Genomic DNA, 21,568 nt, shown 5'->3' with positions numbered 1-21,568 from the left:
TCTCTCTCTCTCTTTCATTCTATGTTATGAATGTTTAGACTAGATCCACTCTATTGTTACCATGCTCTTTAATTTTTTATTATTCCTGCATCTTGTAGTCAGATTTGTCACTCCTATTTACTTGCATCTTCTAAGTTTAGTTGCTTATTTGTGGTTCTCTTCCCTTTTTCTGTTAAATTTATTTTCTTAAAATCTTCCTTTTATCTCAAACCTTCTTTTGAAAGCTCTCTTGTTTGAATTCCAAGGTTAAGATAGTAGGGAAGGCGGCTTTGTCGGCGATCCGAGAGGGATAAGGTCTTAGGACCCGATTGTTCCTCGAATCGTAATTTGATGGGACCCATACTCTATCAACTCATCGATTTGTTTGCACCCAAAACCAAAGCGGGGGCGAAGTCCCCTACACGCAATTTCTAGTATAAACAATATCACTTTAATTATTTGATTGTTTGGAAAATCGAAAGAAATTTTGTAAATATAGTTGTCATTAAAATTTCATTGTAATCGGAAACAAAAATAAATAATAAATAAATAAAGAAAAGCTATTTTATGTTTCTTTTCTTTTTTGCATTTTCATTTCTTCAAATTTTCTAGATTAATATTTATAGAAGCAAAATGATATATTTAATACTTCAAAATGCAAATCAAGTATCCAAAAAATGCAAAAAAATGCAAAAATAATTAGCCGAAATTGCAAATATTGGATATAATACAATTGAAACAAGGAAAAAGTTAATATAGAGCCGAGATTCTAAACAATCAAATTGGAGCCTACCTCAAGAATTTCACTATAAGAGGTTGCTTTGATGCCCAAATACCCTGAAGTTTTGGAAATAGTGCATCTTGTAAAATATTTTTTTGCCGTTAGTTTTCAACATTTTTAAATTTTCATAGATCTGATCGATCAATACTATTTTTGAAGCTTTAAATTTTGTAATTAAAGATGAAAATATATTTTAAGGCTATCACAAAGATTTTCAGTATTGAAACCACATTTCTGGGCATTATTTGCAGGTGCGCTTTACTTTGATTGTTTAGAGCCTCGGCTCTATACAAACCGCACCCTTGAAGTAATAGTATATTATGAAAATTATATAGTGCAACACATAAGTAAAATTGTAAATGCAAAAGAGAATTCCCTCTCTATTTTTCTTATTTTTATATTTTTATTTTTTATTTTTTATTTTTTATTTTTCTATCTTCGTTTTTGAATTTCCTAAATAAAAATTTAGATTGAAAACTAGAAAAAATTTGAATTGCCGCATAAACATATTACATTTTTAAAAGCAAAACGTGACCTACGTTTATATTGAAGAAAATCTAATATTTTTTCTATTTCCTTTCGTGTTCCAATTTGCGTTTCTCCAAAATTTCCTAATTAATATCTGCATCAACAAAACAATATATTTGCTAACTGAAAATGCAAATTATTAACCAAGAATTGCATAAGAAAATGGAAAAAAGAGAAATATTTAACCAAAAATACAAATGATATAGGGAAATAATATAATTGAAACAATAGTATACAACACCAAAGCACTGTCTTATAATTAAAAACATATAACTTATGAGTCAATTTTTTTTTTAAAAAATAAAAATTTCTCTATTTTTTCTTATTTTTATTTTTTTTATATTTTTATTTTTATTTTTATTTTGTTAGTTTACTAAATATAAAAATTAAATTGAAAAATAGAAAAACTTACTACCTAGACGTACTAATTTTTTCCCTTGTTCAACTTTTATTGTGCACCAAGCAAACTTGTTATATCTTTTAAAAAGGATCCAATTTAATATTTATTAATAAGTAAATATATTAATATATTTACTTATAAGTAATTAATTTCAATTATATTAGAAAAAATCTAAAGAATAGTAAACAAAAAATTCAAATTATGTAGGTTAATAATATAATTGTAGAATATTAGAAAATAAAAATATTCTCTGATAAAGAATTCCATAAAATACAAGCAATATTAGAAATTATTAATAAAGTAATAAAAGTTATAATAGTGCTTATAATAGTATAAGAAATTTCCTTCTACCGCTTATTTTTTTAATTTTGGTTTTTTATTTTTTTACATTTTCTTTCTTTACTTTGATGCAATTCGCAAATTACAAACCTAAAAGAAACAAATTTGCTACCAAGAAAAGAAGAATAACAAATAATTTAGTGGGGATGACGAGCCCCTACCCATTTTGTTACATTTTTTTACATTTTGTTTTTAGTAATTTAGTGGGGATGAGCCACTACCCGTTTTTTGAAATTGTTAGTGGTTTTTTAATGCGTTAGGTGAGAATGGAAGCCCAGACCTTAGTTGAGGCACAAGTGGTGCTACCAACACGACCCCAAGCCCATTCTCCATTACGATTAGTTTCACTTGCAATAATTGCTATAGCTATATTATTATTAGGGGTCATTTATTAAAGGGAAAAGTTTATATAGAACCGAGGCTCTAAACAATCAAATTTGAGCCTACCTCAAAACTTTCACCAGAAGAGGTTGTTTTTATGCCCAAATATCTCCAAATTGATCATCTCGATATCAAGATAAAAAAAAATAGATTTCAAGTTTGGAAATAGTATATTTTGCAACATATTTTTGGACCATCAAATTTTCAAGATTTTCAAGTTTTCTCAGATCTGTAGATCTACACTATTTTTTATGCTTTAAACTATATAAATAAATATGAACATATATTTTAAGGCTATCACAAAGATTTCCAATATTGAAACCACATTTCTCGATATTTGAAGGTAGGCTCTAATTTAATTATTTAGAGCCTAGGCTCTAGACAAACCACACCCTTTATTAAATGGATCATGCCATAAATGTTACATTTCTATTTAGAGATATGCCTTAATTTTAGCCTAATTGGAAAAAAAAAAAAAAAAAAACTTTTGTTTTCTATAAACCTCATCTACACCATTTTTCCCCATTTTTGGTTTTTTTTTTTTTTTTTTTACCAAAATAACCTTTTGTGGAAGTCGTATTACCGTAATACATATCGCATTTTATACGATATTTCAAATACTGTAATAACTTGAAGTAATATTACGGTACTTTAAGTACTGTCAAACCTAACCATATTACATGGCATTTTTATTACCGTAAGAAGTTGAATTTTTATTACGGCACTCGAAATGCTGTAATACTATCGACCTTATAAACCCTAACTCGAAACCATTTTCTGCTTTACGGTTCTGATTCTACCATTTTAGGGCTCTATTCTTCTTCTCAAGCTCAAGATTTTTGGCCCTCAATCTCTCACGAGGTCTCTCTTCCTCATTTCCATCACCTCATCAGATCTTTGAGGTAAGAAATCTTTCCCCAAATTTATTTTTTTCAGTACTTTGTAGCATTTCAACCAATTTAGGATAAATACGTCACATATTTCTAATTTTAGGTTTTTTTCTCTCCCTTTCATGGTTTCTTGTGGGGATTTGGCACACACTCTCTCTATACAGTATTCACATAACGTAGTAAATTGACATAAATCGTCATGGTTGAGTTCTTCCGATAATATTGGTCTATCAGCGTCCAAATTGGGACCGTAAACCGTTGAAAATTTCCAAGCCAGACTGTCAAGGATCCTGGAGAGTAGGATAGAAACTAAGAATCTGGGAACCAATTGTGTGTTCAGGGAGTGAGTTGTGGGGTCCCAAATTACCCAGATTCCACCCGAGACCCCTTCAGCTGGACGTGCGACCCATTGACAAGGTCTACGTCCCCAGACTTGTCGAACTTGAAGCAGGGTAGGTTCAAGAAGTTTCATCTCAGTGAGGGCCAAAATGGTCCCTCACTACCTGCTTTTTGTGAGGTAGTCCGGGCCCTTGAATATTCCATGAGAGAATCAGCATTGGGGTGTGAAAGCAATAGGGGAGATCCTGAGAGATCGCCTGACCAAGGGGCCATTGGGCTGATCTTTAGGCACGAGAAGGGAAAAGGAGGGGTTGGAGGAAGAGGGTTTATCGTAATTTATATTGCAGGCCATATTGTTTAATTCCCGCGTACCCTTCTTGCTTACCCGAACTTGTGATTGCAAGTCGTCCTAGAAGAACTCTAGAAACAGTCCTTTCGGTCCAGTTTGTGGGAAGCCAATGACTTTCAAAACGTCCCGAATTTGTCCTTGGCCCGCATCAATGCCATTGACATAATCTGAATCCACCGGTGGGGGAGAAAGAGGGTCCCCATAGTGTCCACCGAGAACGAGTGTCCTGCAGAGTCTTGCGTAGATGAAGCAGGGGTAGGTAAGACTGGTATCATCGGGAATAGTAAGCCGTCGGCTTCTGTAGGTATGAAAATTCCCGTTGCTAGTCCTAAAGGATCATCTGTTGTGGTGCTAACAGGCTCGAGAAAAGAAAGAGAGGGTTAAGGATGTACATTCTTGGGGGTAGAGGGTGGAGCTGAGTTGGGACCAGCTGCCTTTTCGGCAATGGTTGAGCTAGAGGTTAAAGAGAGTAGAGTGGCCGATGTGGGATTGGACCCAGTAGTGGGGTTAACAGAGGGAGAGATGGAATGAATTGCTGGTTGGGGGTTAAGAGAGACAAGGCTAGTAGAGTTTGAGAGGAATGGAGAGGGAGGGTAGATAGTGCAGGGGCCTAGAGGAGCCCTGGAAGTAGGTGAGTAAGGAGTGTGAAAGTTTGGTGGCAAGAAGCGGCAAAGGGATAAAAGGAGGGGTAACAAGTTGCGGGGATGAGGGTATAAGGTTTGGAATGAAAACAGGAATGGGAGAAACAAGGGTCACAGGAACAAAGATTATTACTGAGTCTTCACTTAGTGGATCAGCAGGAATGCCCACAAGAACAGATGGGAAGAGATTGCAAGCGAGGAGATTAGGGTCCATATTATTTGATGGAGCCACTGCTTGTGAGCGTTCCTGTTCAGCCGAATGAATCTTAGGAGAAGGTTTTGGCTGCTCAGGATCTTCGCCTCCTTCAGACTCCAAATCGATGAGGAGAGGCGATAGAGGAGGAGAGGGGGCAGGTCCCTGAAGAAAGGGTGAAAGGAAAGGGGCCATGGAGGTCGTCTCAAGAGGGATAGAAGGTGATGATGGCGGAGGCTCAGGGGGGTGGCGGTGTAAGGGTGCTGAAGTGACGATGGGATACGAGGAAAGTGAAGCTGGCAAACCAGTAAAGGGTAGATGGAGCAACTCAAGCAGGGAGCCGAAGAGGATCTGTGGATGTAGGTTTGATGGAGGGTGGGAGAAGGTTTGGGTAGGAGTGGCCTCAAGACGGGGAGCCAGGGGAGTAGAAGTGGCAGTAGAGGGGGTCGTCGCCGTACAGGTGTTTGGTGATGGAGGCGGCAAAAAGGGGGCCTTTGGGGCATGCTACGAGAAGCAGAAGGGTCCAGAACATTCGCCAAAGTCGAGGTGTCATCGAGCAAAGGCGATTGTGTCCGGGACTTGTCAAAAGGAGGTGGAAGGCTAGTACAAAGGCTCGACTCGGAGGCTGCAGGAAATGCCTTTCGGTCCGCCATGCATCGGGGTCAACGGAGGTTGGTGCCTTGCTAGCGAGGAGTCCGAATGCGTATGGAGAGTGGGCAAAGCCGCAATGGGGGAAATGGGTGGGGGCGGTGGGGGTGAAGGCGGAGGAGGAGGTGGTGACAGAGGTGGGGAAGGAGGTGGAGGAGGTGGTGGTGGTGGTAGCGAGGGTGGAAGGGTATGAAGCGGGGGTTGAAAGGTAGGAGAGGGTGGAAGAGGTGATGGTGGGTCCGGCTGGGCAAGAGCCTTGCGATGAGCAAGGCCCGACGAGCAATGGGCAGTGGTTGACGGTTCCTCTGAGATGGTTTTTTGAATGGGATGAAGGTCCAGGTGTTCGACGATTCGAGAGAAGCATCAAGTGAGTCGTGGGGAAAGGAAACCCCCTTCTTCGCTGCGGCCAGGGAAAGGAAGCGAGGCGAGGTGGGGGAAGCCGCCGACCAAGAGATGAAAATCATGAAAAAATTCCCAGCCACCTCTAACTAGAGGGAAGGTGGGATGGACAGAGGGTCAAGGATGTCAACAATGAGGCGAAGGGACCCAAGTGGTATATTTTCCATCGATTTCTAGTGGACAGTTACAAAGGAGCCACAAGCGTTGCCGATAGCTTTAAAAGTGTCTAGGCACCACGAAGGAAGGGGGATGTCAGAACCTGTGATCCAAACTTTCTGTCGGCGGAAGGCGCCTAGTTCTTCAGTCCATTTGGAGAGCTAAAGGGAAGCTCCTATGAAAGAGTCCAAAGATGAGCGATGGAGGATAGACGAGGCTGCATTAACAGAGGGGAAGGACAACAGATAGGACTCGTCGTAGAGGGGCCCACATGTAAGCTCTGGTTCTCTCCAGGTTTCCTTAGCCCATCTTTTGATTCCTTTGTGGTCATTGTGCTGTGGGAGACACCAACTAGGGAAGATTTGTAAAGGTTAGCGAGGTTAGACGCAGGTAGAGTGGGAATAGAGATGAGAGGAGGAGAGATGGAGACGGTGGGGTGATGGAGCCGGTCCATTTTTTTATCTGTGTCATTGGTGCACATGTTCATTACCCTTAGTTGATAGTACTACCATGTCTTGGAGCCTTGATATCCAATTTATCGGTCTATTTGCAAACCAAAAGACAAATGCATAGTTGATCTTCCTCTGCTATCAACATCGGCCAAATTTGCATCCAAAAGTCCTTGCATTGGATTCGAGTGCTTGCTGAATGTGATTGAATAATCACTAGTGCCTCTTCAATATCGAAGTTTTGTAGCTTTCTAATGCAACTTTTTGGGGTTCGCCATAAATTGACTTAAGCACCAACAACATGGGTAATATCGATTGTAGTAAATACCATGACAAACATTGAGCACTGAATTGCATTTTCATAGGACACGTTACCATGCTTCTGTCCTTGGTCTTTTCATTGAAGAATTTGAAATGAGTCATTAGGTACGTCTTCACTGGTTTTACATTGTTCATGCCAAATTTGTTAAGCACCCTTTCTAAACAACCCTTTTGAGACAGTGACAATTTTTTATTTCACCTATCCCTTTCAATTTGAATCCCAAGGATTTGCCTTGTTGGTCTAAGATCCTTCCTCTCAAATCTTTTTGCTCAATGATGCCTCAAGTTCATCAATCCCAACATTGTTGGTCTAAGATCCTTCATCTCAAATCTTTATGATCAAGTATGCACCATCATAAAAATATTTAAATAAATGTAGTGATAATACTTACTCCTTGTGTAACCCAGTCTCATCATAAGCATATCAAATGTTTTATGCCATTGTCTTGATGCTTGTTTAAGCCTATATAAAGACTTCTTCAATTTGCACACAAGAGCTCTTTTGCCCTTCTCCAAAAAGGCTTCTATTTGTCATATGTATACTTTCAAGTTCTCCATGCAAAAATTGATGTCTTCATGTCCATTTGTTCGAGTTCTAGATTATGCATAACAACCAACCCAAGCACCAAATGAATTGAGACCAATTTAAATACTTAAAAAAATTTCATCAAAATTGATGCCTTGCTTGGCCGGAAACCCCTTGCCCTATATTTTCGAAGCCATCAGACCCCTTCTTTACCTTGAACACCCATTTATAACCAGCCGCCTTTCTACCTCTTGATATCTATACCAAATCCCAAGTTTTGTTTCATTGTAGAGTCTAAATCTCTTTTTCTATTGCCCTCTTCCAATTGCCCAAATTTTAGTTACGCGAATCGCCTATGAGGGTAGCGATTCCGTTTTGGAATCTCAATTCAACGTTTCTCCGGGCGAAAGTCGATTCTAAAAGAAAGGAATCACGTTTCTATTTTTTGCGGAACGCGATTCCACCTAGTTTAGGAATCTCGATTCCTGATTTGTTGGAATCAAGATTCCATATCGAGGACTTTATGATTCTTAGCTACACAATAATGCGATTCTGCTTATGAGAAAGGTTGATTCCAAATTTTTTGGAATTGCGAATCCATGCTACACAACGATGTGATTCCTGAACTAAATAATAGGAAGTTCACGTGTTCAACTAAATAATATAACATGAAAGTAATGTGAGAATAGAAACTTCAATTCTTGAACTAAATAATATAACATGAAAGTAATGCGTGAATAGGAATTTCAAGTCTTCAACTAAATAATATAACATAAAAGTAATGTAAGAATAGGAACTTCAAGTGTTCAACTAAATAATATATAACATGAAAGTAATATGAGCATAAGGAGAGCAGAAACCCTTCGATGTGTGCTCAATCATGAGTGAGTGCGACATGTATGACAGTGTCAGAGAATTTGAATTTGTTGAACACGACAATAAAATCAAAATTTAAAATATGAGTAATATGTTAAATTTTTTATTTTCTTATTTACTAATTTCCATCCTTCATTCCATGTTACTTTTTAAGAACTCTTACCAAGAATAAATAATACTAAAAAAATATGTTACTTCAAATTTAATGATGTTTGGTAGATGGTGTGGGTACTAAACTACTAATGTAATAATGTTTAATATATGATCGGCACCATTATTTCTTCAAGTTGAATAAGAGGATAAAAATTCTTTTCTTTAAGTAGAATAAGAAGATAATAAGGATATGAGCGAAGTGCCCTGTGTGGTGTTTTAGGTTAAATTAATCACTAAATATTAGAGTAATTGACTAAAAATTGAATAACTCAATTTCATAAATCAAAAGACTCAAAACTACATTTAACAAGGAAAAATTATTATGTCATGTACTTATTTTATAATTCAAGGAAAGGAGATAAAAGGAGCTTGCCCTTGTTCTCACTCCTTGTATGCCGTAGACTAGCTCCAGACCTTGTAGGCATAATAGGGTTATTGATAGACCGAGTCCATTGTATAAGATTGTCCACAAAGATATCATAAAGGTTGACATTAGTACTTGGAGTCTTGGACTAAGTATATATAGACCAAAATTCGATCTTGTAATGATGGGAAAGTTTATATATTTTTTGAATACTTCTCTCATATATCGGAGAGAATTGGTTTACAATTCTAGTAAGGGGAGAATCTCGATTTCAATATGGTGAGAATCACGATTCCGGAATAGTGAGAATGTTGATTCCAAATTGATGAGGACAACGATTCTAGAATTTTAGGAATCACGATTCCTTATTTTTAGGAATCACGATTCCATAGTTTTAGGAATCATGATTCCAGCAACCACCGAAACAAGTGGAGTCATGTGTGATATAGGTATGAAACGCGATTCCAACATCAAGAGACATCGATTCTTGCAAATAGAAAACACGATTCCTAATTTTTGGAATCGCAATTCCAAAATAGTGAGAATCATTATTCTCAAATCCGAATCATACGGAAAGCGATTCCTAGATTCAGAAACTTCTAATACATGCGATTCCGCAAGTCCGATTCTAGAAACGATTCGGAATCGCAGACGTTTCCAACAGCCATAGCCCAAATCATTTTGTTCCATGGCTTATGATATGATATTAGCTCTTTATTTTCATCTATTAAATTATGAAGTATTTTGATTCACATGATCTTTATACTACTCAGTTACAAACCAACGGTGCAACTTCACCTTGATGACCATGTGGTTCTTCATTTTCATCCCCTATTCATCACGTCCTTCACTAAGATCATTGGTATATCATCGAAAGGCATTGTTTTAATCATTGGTATATCATCCCCTACTCTTGGCTATCACCTTTCACTTCTTGATCATTGCCTTCCCTTGTGAACCCTTTTGCCAGTGGATTTATCAAAATAGACATCCCGACTTGTGATTATTTTCAATTACTTGGATCCTATCCGTTATCCTTTCTTACCCTTATTTATAACCCCAAAGATGCACTCCTTTGACCTTGAATCCAACTTGTTCCTTTGGCAACTTGAAATCAGTGCATAAATGTTACAACAAAAGATTTTTAAATCAGAATAATAACTAGGAATTATATACCATAGCTCAATGCGAGATTTACTCCACAATGTCACTGAAGGGGTCAGTTAGTGTGATAAGATACTATTGATATGGCTTCTGCCCATAACCCTTGTTCTAGACTGGCATTGCTTCATCAAAGTATGATTCATCCTCGGCGACACTATTTTGTTGAGGATTATAGGCATTTGTAAAATTCCTAGTAATTATGTTGGCCTTCCAAAAAATTTTGAGCTTCCTTTAATGCCAACTCTGCTCTATTATTTGTTCAAAGAGCTTGCATGTGACACCCCTTAAATTTTTTTTACTTGGGCTTTGAAATGCTTAAATGCACAAAACATATCACTTCTAGACTTGAGAGTTGTGATCCATGCCTTTCTTGAGAAGTCATCAATAAATGAGACAAAGTACAATGCACCTCCATACTGAATGAAGGACCCCATACATTTGAGTGAACACAATCAAGTATGCATTACTTACATGTTTCCCGGTCTTGAGAGCTTGGCTATGTCGTTGACCAAAGTCACGATGATGCTCACAAAATTCGGATCCACCAAATTAAGTGTAGGAATGAGGTTCTTTATCATGACCACCATATCCGTGTCACTTATGTGTCCCAATCTTCTATGTCATGCCCATAAGCAAAATGGAAGTTCCTCACTTTCTACCTCCGAGTTCTCCTCATCGCCTATTATTGGGTTTCCTAAAAACTTGTATAAAATTGCAACTCTGACTCTTTCCAACACAATTGGAGCCCCTTTTGAAGCTTTAATTACCCCAACCGCCTGGTGAACTTGTATCCCTTCAAATCTAGAGAAGGAAGAGAAGTCAAGCATATTATGCCACATGACCTGTATGAACAGATATGGTTAGTGGCTCCACTATTGCAAGCCACCATCAATACTTCATCGTCAAGGATTCCAGGCGCCGATTCTTCTACTTGGTGGACTTCATTTTGAGATTCCCTTTTCTTTTTGCCTCCTGCATTAGAATCTTTTGAAGAATCCACCCCTTATAAAAAAAACTATTCCTTCAATGACCGGGATTGCCTCAAAACCAACATACCTTGTTGTCATTAAGCCCCCCTGGCTTTGATCGGAGTTTTCTCATATAATTTTTTGATGAACTACTTCGTTCATTCAATCGATCGCTTGCCACAAGAGATTGCATCTATATTTCAATCAAAACAATGAAAAATGCCTACTTTCAAAGTTCATCAGCATGGAGAGTATTACAAATTGGGCCTAAGTCAAGGGAATGTTCTTTAACACAACACAATGTAGTGACAAAGTTTAGCGATGTACAAAGTAATGTAACCTCCTTATCCCCATCCTCCATTTTCACGCTGATACTTCAAGTTGGCAGATGATGTTGAACTCATTCAAGTGTTTAAATACTTTTGCACCCTCTTCCATTCTCAACGAATACAATTTTCTTCGTACGAAGATTTGATCCATGAGGGACTTTGTTTAGTACAAACTTTCTAGCTTTGCCCATAGATCCTTTGCCCTTTTTATCCCAACAGTATTAGACAATACTTGATTTGTTAAACCTTAGAGAATGGTGGCACATGTCTTCATATCGAATTACTCCAAATCATTGTCCCTTCATATTTGTCAGTTTCTTATATTTCCTAGTAATGCCTCTTGTTGGCATTGGCATGCCAATAATCCTGCATTTTAAATTTCAATTTTCAATTTTTTCCCCATCAAATTTCTTCACCTCAAACTTATGAGTTGCCATTTTTCCAAAACCACCATACGGCTTCCTTGAGCTCTTATACCACTTGCTGGCCAACCGAGACAACTCTACTTTTTACTTGATGTGGTGAGCTCCTTATAACAATAAATCAAATACCTTGATGCCAACTTGCCAATTACCAACAAGCTGATTTAAAAAAGAATATGGAAACAACCAAAAGTAAATAAAATGGGAATCCAACAATCACAACACAAACACAAACCAAAAGCACACAAATTTACGTGGTTCACCCTAAATGGGCAACATTATTCATTATCAAGGAAGAAAAATTACGACTTTTATATTTATCATAGCGATTACCTCACAATGCAAATAAAACGCAATTTGATTTCCCTTACCATAAGAATACCATCAATCGACTCATTTCTTTGATAGTTGACTGGTTCCGACACAAGGAAACACGATGAAACCTGCCTAATAAAGGGCATAACAATGGTTAGGTTTTTTCCATTAGATGAGCAAAATCTCCAATCCCTTCTTACACCAAAACTCTCTTGCTCAATATGTTTCTCTCTCTACAAATTTGCTTTGAAAAGCCCTCACTTAAAGTAACTTTGCTGTAACCAAAATGCCCTCCAAGAGAGACTGATATACCATTAAATGTGATTTTGTATCACCATTCCAACAGAATTCTCGTGATATTGGTCTTCTTCTGCTGGTTAAAGTGAATAGTTATCTCTGTGTAGATGAATGAATTTAAATTTTATCTTGTTTTCCTGGATTAAACTTGCTCGAGTCGTGACTTTCTGGAGAGATACTTGGACTTTTAACTATCTTTGGTTCAATTCTTCTCACTATATGGTAATTTTGTATTGAAGAGAAATAGTTAAGGAGAACTGACAACCTGCAGGGTACGATTTTCTCTACAGGCCTAAAATTTTGAAAGAATGTGCATACTATGCCAATTAGACTGCACAATGAGTTGACCTACTTTCAATAATATGCTCCAATTAGTTCTAACCCATGGATACCATTGCTTATGTGTGGGTTTTTGACTTACATTTACAACATAGTTGTGAGTGGTATCATCTCGGACATGTGGACATGCCATTGTCATGGTTGGAGCCCTTAACACTTGGGAGTCAACGTCCATGACCCAATTCCTTTTCCCTCTTAATACAAAACCTGTGACATTTTGATTTCTTATTAAAATCATCTATTGTTCAACCTATAACTTTCTTGCTCAACTTAACTTCATCTCGCTTGACAAACTTGCGCTGAACTGACCCACGCTTGACTTATGGCATGCAATCAGAACCAGGAAAAATAAAGACTGCAAGATTACATTTATTTCTACTTCCCGTAGATGTCTTGTTTTCTGCTTTTTTATTGGTGTTTTCCTCATCCACGTTTCTGCCTCTATTTCTTTTTTTGGCTCAATCTGATGATTAACTGATTGGATATGAAACACAATCTTCTTGTTGCTAGGCTGCAATATTACTGTTTCATTGTTCATATTTTTATAACTATGCATGAGAGACTGTTTATCATTGCATCTATAGTATATTCCTGTCGATTTGTAGGATAGCTTATGCATTCATTTGGTGTTATGGAAATCTGGCAGCTTGAAGACAAAATATTCCTAGTAATGGAGTTTTGTATTGGGGGTGATCTTGCTGCATACATTCAACACCATGGAAGAGTTGCAGAGGACAATGCTAGGCACTTTATGAGGCATTTAGGTATATAACTTTAGTTGGTGATATGTCCTAACATAACAAATTTAATTGAGTGGTTATTCTCTAATAATGCCTTGTTGGGGCCATTGGCATCTGTTCTTATCTTACGAGATTTTGCTTGATTTATTCTTAAGATTATAGGCATTGAAGACAAATCATTGATTCCGTGCATTTTAATTTCTTTAACGCCTGCAGCTTTAGGGTTACAAGTTCTTCGTGCAAACAATCTTATCCATAGAGATTTAAAACCACAGGTAATCATTTCTTAGGCCTATATTTTGTACATATTTCAGTCTATTTGATGTTTATTTCTTTCTGCTAGGATGATACTAATGTTAAGTTCTGCAACGGGCATGACTCATTTAACTTGATGGGGGTTCATGATGAGTGATTGCGGTTCATACCTTGATTGTATTATCACATAATCAAGAAAGAATCAGTCGGTTATCATGATAGATTTGGTTTTAGTTATATGTTTATTTTGGAATGTTTTTGGGTAAATTATGTTTATATGTGTATTTTGGAATTGTAAATGCGGATATTAATTTAACTTGTGTTTGTAGTGGTTTTCCTCTCTGAAATATTTCTGGTGGTATGTTTGTGATAATTTTCTTCTAGTCAACATTTAGGGCCACTTTCCTGATTCTGTGGTTTACATTATATAATTAATTAGCAATGTTGCACCATTGCTTAGTTCTTTTCTCCTTTAAATCGTCTGAAATTTGTAAAATGTAAGTAAATCAATGAAACCTGTCCACTCTGACACAAGAAAATCCAGCAAATGGGTACATTTTTCTCAATCCAATGATAGTTCTACAACTGAAGAAAATCAAAAGATGATGAAGAAGAAAAGGAGATGGCTGCCACTTCAAAGGGCTTTCGTAGAAAACTAGCTGCGATCCTCAAAAAGAGATACCTAATCTCTTGAGTTACCTCTTTTTGTTGGTTATTCCTAATTTATTGGAACGCCAACTCACCCCAACTTTCGGTCCAAGCCTCAAATAAAACCTGGCCGACCATTATACCAAATTAATTTGGAAGCTGGCTTAGAATATGAAAAAAAAATTCCGTATCTCTTGGAATGTTGACATTCTGTGATGCTCCAAATGAACCTTGTCCTCAAGGTTGAAGTTCTGGATATTCTTTGTTTTCCTTTCTTTTTAAAATTTATATGATGACTCGCATGTTGCATCTTCAAATGTTTATTTCACCTCTTTTGGCAATTGCTCATATTTGTTATCTACTTCACTATCACTACGATTCTAGAACCTATTTAAACCATATGGCTCCTGGCTGTGGCATTGTCTTGTGGAACGCTGCTTATGTTGAGCAAGAGAAACTTGGGCTTGATTAACTTCACATTGTGGCAGTTCTATTTAGTCCTGCTTATAGCATAATTGATGAAGGAATGCTCCTCTAACCCAGTTGGTTAAGGGAACTCCAACTTTGCCAAATATATTACTGCTCAATCCATCTACCAGCTGATAAGGTACCATATTAGACATTAGGGTAACATGGAGTGGAGATAATGAGGATGTTTTCTTTGCATTGTTCGATCGTGTTTTTGTTGAAACTGTCTCATCTCTAAGAGTTTAACCTTATATACCACATGTACCAGAGAAGGAAGGCTGTGATTCAGGATTCCAATCAATGATCACATGCTTGCATCTTATTTGCTATTGGGTAAGACCGTATGTAACATTCCAACTGTTTCATATAAAAAGCAAGCAAATAAATTTTCTTTTTTCAAAATCATTGTCTTTGCTTGCTTCTTTTCAAAGCAAGCAAAGAAGAGGAGGATGGTAGCCACTACAAAAGGGATTTTATCCAAACCTAGCTACGATTCCCCAAAAGCTATCTAATCTCTTATTTTATACCATTTCCTTTGGCTGGTAGTCTCATCTCTTTAGTGCACTTTCTTATTGGAGCTACAATACTTCCCTTTTTTAATGGAAGCTCATCCCAACTTTTGTCCAATCCTCATATGAAACCTGTTAAAACCCTGTCTTAGATTAATTCATATGCTAACTCATGGAAGGGAAAAATATCTACTTTTTGGGATCGTCACTAGGCACTGTTTGATGTATTTTATCCATTTCTATGTGAAATCTTCTTATATTCCTGGTATGTGGTCTGTTGGAGGTAATGTAGGTCACCAACTTGCCAATTGGGATTTTCATGAACTTCACCAGCTTGCGAATTGGGATTTTCATGAACGTCAGGATAGGGTTTTTTGTTTTCAAAGGGTATCAGATCTTTCTTGACTAAGTTTTCAGTGCATGGATTTGACTTGTACTAGTGATTTGCAGAATCTTTTGTTGTCATCAAATAATGAAAACCCAGTGCTAAAGATTGGAGATTTTGGTTTCGCCAGGTAAGAGTTAGGGTTGAAGAGTTTTGTTTTCACTGGGGTTTCATTTGAAATTGCTTCATCCATTTTTTATTCTATATCTTATTGCGCTGAGAATATTTAAATATATTTTGGCAGGCATCTGCATCCTCAAGGATTGGCAGAAACGTTGTGTGGTTCACCTTTATATATGGCTCCCGAAATAATTCAGAACCAAAAATATGATGCAAAGGTGGCATGATTTTCTTTTCTCTTGGATAATGCTGTATATGCACAAGGTTTTATAGGCAATTTCCATTATCATTCATTTTTCTTGAAAATGTCGTCCTTCTGGGTTATTGGTGACCTGTAAATCATTGAAACCTTTGTCTGAGAACAACCATTTTTATGAATAAAACGTTAAGTAATTTTCATTTTTGTGCTATTGCAGGCAGATTTGTGGAGTGTCGGTACAATCCTTTTCCAGCTATTGACAGGGAAACCTCCATTTGAAGGAAATAACCAATTTCAGGTTTCTAGAAGATTTGCAGTTGATGATTAGTTAGTAGACTGGTTCTCTTAATCCATTTATTAATTTGTTCTACTTTTTGTTTTTTTGTTTTTTTCAGCTTTTCCAGAACATATTGAAGTCTACTGATTTGCAGTTTCCACCAGATGTTATTAGGAACCTACATCCTGATTGCATTGATATGTGTAGAAGCCTTTTACGTCGTAATCCAGGTGGAGTTCAGGCTAACACTTATATATATATATATATATATATATATTGTTGCTTTAAAATGGTTATCATCCTTTAGCATGCCCTAGGATCAAATTTTGGTAAATATAATGGCACTTCTTTTGTATTGCAGTCTAGCATTAAGCATTTATGTGCCTCCCAATGATTCATTTTTCTTTTTTGTCATCATCAGTCTGAGTAGGAATACTAGAAATATGCTGGTACAAGAAATGAAGAACTTGTCTACATTACAAGTCATTAAGAATGAAAAGGGCGATATTCCCAATGAAGAGTGATTTATTCCTTCTTGAATTATAGAAAAAACTCGGTCTGCAAACTGTATCTTACATTAGAATTTCTCAATGCTCCTAATGATTTCTATGTATTAGCATATATCAAAATGTCCAACTTTCTCAATGCTCCTAATGATTTCTATGTATTAGCATATATCACAATGTTCAACTAATAAACAAATTTATATATCAGATAGGCTCTTGGAGCGGTGCTGGTAGAAAGGGGCAAGTAAAAAAGGATTTAATCTTTAAGTACAGTTTTATGCTACTGCTAAATAGAAACAAAAGTTATTTTGCTTCTATATGCAAAACTGAATTTTTTTCTGCAGTCATATTTGGTTGATTGTAAATATCAGTTTATACGGTCTTTTAGATGCGAGTAAAATTGTGTCTTTTAGATGCGAGTAAAATTGTGTCAGTTTTGTCCTTGACCTGTTTGCTTCTTATTCACTTTTACATGGTGAAAGTTTGAACGTTCTTTTTCTAAAGCTACCAGGGGTTACAATTCTATCAGAAAAAAGGAAAAAAAGAATACAAGCTCCAGTAATTAGTTGGCTATTTTAATGTCACTTAGTGGAGAGCTAACAAGTACACTCAATCCAAAAAAAAGAAGGTTTATTATGTATTGACAGTATAAATATGTTGCAGTTGAGCGATTAACATTCGAGGAGTTCTTCAATCACAAATTCTTGGCTCTTAGGTTTGTATTTTTTTTTTTTTAACTGCTGTTTTATTAGTTCCTTTGGAGGCTCATGATAAACTTTTGTTGTTATGGAGCTATTTCTTCTGAAAATGGCGATACCAGTGTATCCCTAATTGTGTAGTCAAATCCCCTGATTTTCCAAATTAGGCCATTGCAGGTTCTCCAGCATCAGGCACCAATAACAGAAGACATGCCTCCAGTTACACATGTAGTGGGGTCTGCAGTGGACTTGGCACCATCCACCTCTTTGGATATGTCTGAAGGGCATCCTTCTTCACCTATAAAAGGTTTGCTTTCCTGTAGGGCATTTTCATGCATTAAATGGCTTTATATATGAGTATGTTGCCCATGGAAAATTTGGCATTGACCCAAATTGGCATTCATATGCCCCATTCTCCATATAAACTTTGAATTTTGATTGAGATTGGCCTATTCTGGACTAATTATCTTGAACGTTATCATGTTGTTTCAGAATTTTATTTCTTTAAACTTTAAAGAATAAAATTGAATGAAATTGACTGAATTTGTCTCAAAATTCCGAATCCAGTGAGGTCATTAAATGTGGAGCACTCAGAAAGTGGCAGTGCCCCTAAAGGACTTTTAGTTACAGCCACATCAAATGGTCAGTTTCCTATGTCCTGTACATAATTATTCTTGATCATCATGACCCTTTTTATCTTATAGCTAATGCTATATGATCATGTTTGTTTTAGTTGACTCTTTGGAGAGCATCGAGCAAGACTATGTTCTGGTGAATGCGCATATTTCCTCATTGGAGATTTCCAGTTCTTATGGGACTTCAGAACAATATCTACTTGCTGCCCAGCTCCATAGATGTGGACGGACTAAGGGTGTAGCCTCTGCACCATTGCAAATTGAAGAGCAAAGTGTTAGCTCTGTATGTGGTATCAGTAATCTGGGAAGCCATGGTTTGCCCCCATCAGCAACATCTGAATCATCAACATATCAAGCATTGACATTTGGAACATCAACTGAATCAGATGATGTGCATGAACCATCAACTTTGCCACCTTTGAAGAGGATCCAGTTATTGTACAAGTACGCTCACCTTCTTTCAGAACTAGCAAGGCAAAAGGTAATCCATCTTTAGTTTGATATATTTTTATCTCTATTGCTGGCAACATGGGAACACAAGTGGGATTACATATTTTAATGGTCAATGACTAATTGATGAAATGCAATCATAGTTTATGCAGTGAACTTGATCTTTTTTAAGACCTCAATTAGTTTTAATGATCATCAGTAACTATTGTAGGATGTTAAGAAGTTGCCATATGGAAAGGATATGAGGGGCACTAAAGCCACCTAATATCACAAAAATGTCTGATGATCTCTTGTGAGCCTCCCCACAATCACATCCTTGAACCCATGGTAATTCTATAAGAACGTGGATTTCTTTCCACTTGATTTCCTGGCTTCTCATTTTCCAGCCATTGTCATGAGACACCCTTCATCTTGTTGCCATGTGTTTGTGTAAATTATGCTTCACCAGGAGACCTCTAGGTATATCTTCATATAGAAGTTCCCTTCAACTTGTTACTCATTTTCCACAACCATGGAGTTTGAAGAGCTAAGTAAGGTGTTCTTGAATCTTTCAGAGATGTTTCATGCTGATGACCTTTTGTTGGATGCCAAGCTACCCCCATCTTGCTAATTAATGAGGTCTACTAACTGGTCCATGAGCTTAGTGGCACCTGCCTAGGGCCTTTTTATACTCCCATCATGAATACTGTATGAGTTAGGAATCCAACGTTTTATTTGTTTATTGGTCGATATTATGCCAAATAGTTGCAATTTCATCACCCAGGTCAATCTCTTGAGCAGTATTTCAAAAAACGCTAGGCGGCACCTAGGCGGTCGGGGGGGTCCAGGCCGCCCAACGCCTAGGCGGGCGTCCTGAACCTAAGCGGCCCAGTAGAAACCTTTGTTTTTTAAGGGGGTTTTTCTCTTTCTAAAATAGGCTCTAATAGGTTTTAGTTTTCAAATGAATCCAAAACCCACAATTTTGCACCTTTAATATTAAAAAAATGACCCAAAAAAACCTTCAACGAGGGGCATTTCCGCCCCTGGGCGGCCGCAGCGGCCGCCTAGGCGGGTTCCCGGGCGCCTGAGCGGGCACCCAGGGATATCTGGTTTTTTTGGGCGCTTGGGCCTGGGTGATTCGCCCAAGCCCCCAGAACCGCCTAGGTGGCCACCCAGGCGCTGGGCGGTCCGCTTTAGAAACACTGCTCTCAAGAATGCAATCTTTCTTAGAGTTCCTTTTGAGATAGCTCCAAATCTGAAAAGGCCTTTCCAGATCCTTGCATTGCCAAACATTTTTGCTTGATATTAATTGCCCTTTTCTTGGAATTTACGTTTATGGTTTTACACTGCTCGTGGAACCTTCATGCAAATAGAATTGTCCTATAGACACACCATCTTTCCTTAAGCTCACTCAAATTCCTAGACAACTTGATATTTGAAAGGACCTCTCTCTTTGTTGGCTAATCTCTTTTGGTTGGCTGTGTGGGAACAAGTCCCTTCAAAGTTCCCCCTCAATCCTGAGTTCTCTCGTGTTACTTTAGGGGTGATCCACTCCTTACTCTCTTGCAGTCTCCTAGCCTTGCTCCATTCTTGCCTGCATGGATTAAGGCCTGTTTGGATGACTTTGTTTGGAGTATACTACCCTGTGTAATATTATATTGTTAGCCGTTTGGTATGTTCCTTGTATTATGTATACTATCATTTAATTATTAACTTTTTTGGTGATTTCTAGCTATTTTCAACTATTTATGTCTACAAAAATGTGATTTTCGGCAAATCACTTTGCATAAATAAGAGCAGCTTTTCAAAAAGGAGTATGCAAAACTGCTTTAAGTTCATCGTAGATAACTTTATATGACCGCTGCCAAACAATAAATAATTTATTATTATGATTAATTTTATTGAGACAGTGAATTATCAATGATAACGAGCACATCCAAACAGGCCCTAAAGGGTATGATGTTACTTGGTATCTTTTTGACGTCCATTTGGGTTCATCACTAAAATCAGCAGTTGTAGAAGAGATCAAAATCTATCACCTCATTAGCTTCGTTTTTATTGGCATTGCCATTTGATAAGACCCATAGCTGAGTTAGTAGTGGGTATAGCATGCTAGCAAAGGTCCATTCCACTATGCTAGGTAATTTCTTCATAATCTCCTCACTGCATTGGACATTCAATTCTTGCACAATGAAATTTAATTTCCATTAATTAGCATAGACTCCAGGTTCTAGTGAACCCAGGCCTCATTTACAAGCTAAACTTGGAGAAGGTTTTGATCACCTAGATTGGGGTTTCTTTGATTATCTTAACCCCATGGGATTTTCTATGAGATGGTGTACATGGATGAAGGCTTTCATTTGATCCCGACTGATAGACATATTCCCCTTGGGGAAGTTAGCATCTAATTATGGGGAATAATAATCTAAGGGTGAGCAAAGTATAAGATGGTGGGCATGAATACATGTAGACTAATGTACTCAAATATTTTTTTGAAGTTTACTCCAAAATTCATATCTGCAAACAGCAATTCACGATAAAATATTATTGATATGTCATTTCATGATTGTTTGTTGTTTAAGATATCTATTACAATATCAAAAAGAAAACTGACAACTGGATTTGTTTGACTTTTATAAATTGAAATCAAGTTCGATGTATTTTGATAATATTTTGCGCTTTTACAGACTGAAGAAGGGTTGTGTCAAGGGAAAATGCAGTTGCATCGAGAAGCTTTTGTGGTTCATCTTGTAGCCTTGAAGGTATGGACAAAATGTAACAATGCATCCAAATCCTGGGCTGAGTCACTTTCAAAGGGAGAATCCATCAAGAATGCTTTGGCTCGTGAAGCTTCTCAAGCCCATGAAGGCGGAAGCTCACTTATCGGAAAAGCACAAAATGAAGGGGGATCCTCGTCTTTAAGCATGCACAAGGATGTGGATTTCAGCAGCCCTGCATCTGTGTGCTTATGGGTGAGGCAGGGATTAATTGAGGCAATTACTCGAGCTGAAGAGGCTGGCAATTACGTAAAGAATGGTAATATTTCTTGGCATGCTCCATACTTCTATTTGTTTTGTTGCTTTTGATTAGAAAAACATGTACTTGGGAAAAACATTGGCTCCTCATATAGAGGTAACAAAAGCGGGATGGAAT

At 37.3% G+C, this 21,568-nt stretch overlaps 1 protein-coding gene across 11 annotated transcripts in view; it reads left to right on the top strand.

The window, feature by feature from the left end:
- Positions 1 to 21,568, top strand: part of LOC18424571 (Protein kinase superfamily protein) — a 40,003-nt gene that overhangs the window by 16,784 nt on the left and 1,651 nt on the right. For 4 of the 11 annotated variants that reach the window (XR_016041369.1, XR_016041370.1, XM_088847776.1 and 1 more), the window contains exons 2-12: positions 13,193 to 13,310; positions 13,503 to 13,561; positions 15,617 to 15,681; positions 15,796 to 15,889; positions 16,088 to 16,168; positions 16,266 to 16,377; positions 17,317 to 17,368; positions 17,519 to 17,658; positions 17,919 to 17,993; positions 18,085 to 18,467; positions 21,103 to 21,451. Coding sequence is in view for 6 of the 11 variants with exons in the window: in XM_088847776.1 (XP_088703902.1) it covers positions 13,193 to 13,310; positions 13,503 to 13,561; positions 15,617 to 15,681; positions 15,796 to 15,889; positions 16,088 to 16,168; positions 16,266 to 16,377; positions 17,317 to 17,368; positions 17,519 to 17,658; positions 17,919 to 17,993; positions 18,085 to 18,467; positions 21,103 to 21,451 (1,528 nt within the window). In the remaining 5 variants the exon portion in view is untranslated. Of the gene's footprint in view, positions 1 to 3,216; positions 3,311 to 13,192; positions 13,311 to 13,502; positions 13,562 to 14,925; positions 14,991 to 15,616; positions 15,682 to 15,795; positions 15,890 to 16,087; positions 16,169 to 16,265; positions 16,378 to 17,316; positions 17,369 to 17,518; positions 17,659 to 17,918; positions 17,994 to 18,084; positions 18,468 to 21,102; positions 21,452 to 21,568 lie in introns of those variants that run through there. The other 7 variants (XR_016041371.1, XM_088847780.1, XR_016041372.1 and 4 more) reach the window with 5 other exon arrangements.

This window comes from Amborella trichopoda, chromosome 9 (assembly GCF_054954075.1).
Source record: "Amborella trichopoda isolate Santa Cruz 75 chromosome 9, AtrichopodaSantaCruz75HAP2 v2.0, whole genome shotgun sequence".
Taxonomy (NCBI): domain Eukaryota; kingdom Viridiplantae; phylum Streptophyta; class Magnoliopsida; order Amborellales; family Amborellaceae; genus Amborella; species Amborella trichopoda.
The sequence above is the reverse complement of the archived record's forward strand: the minus strand, read 5'-3'. Positions and strand labels throughout refer to the sequence as shown.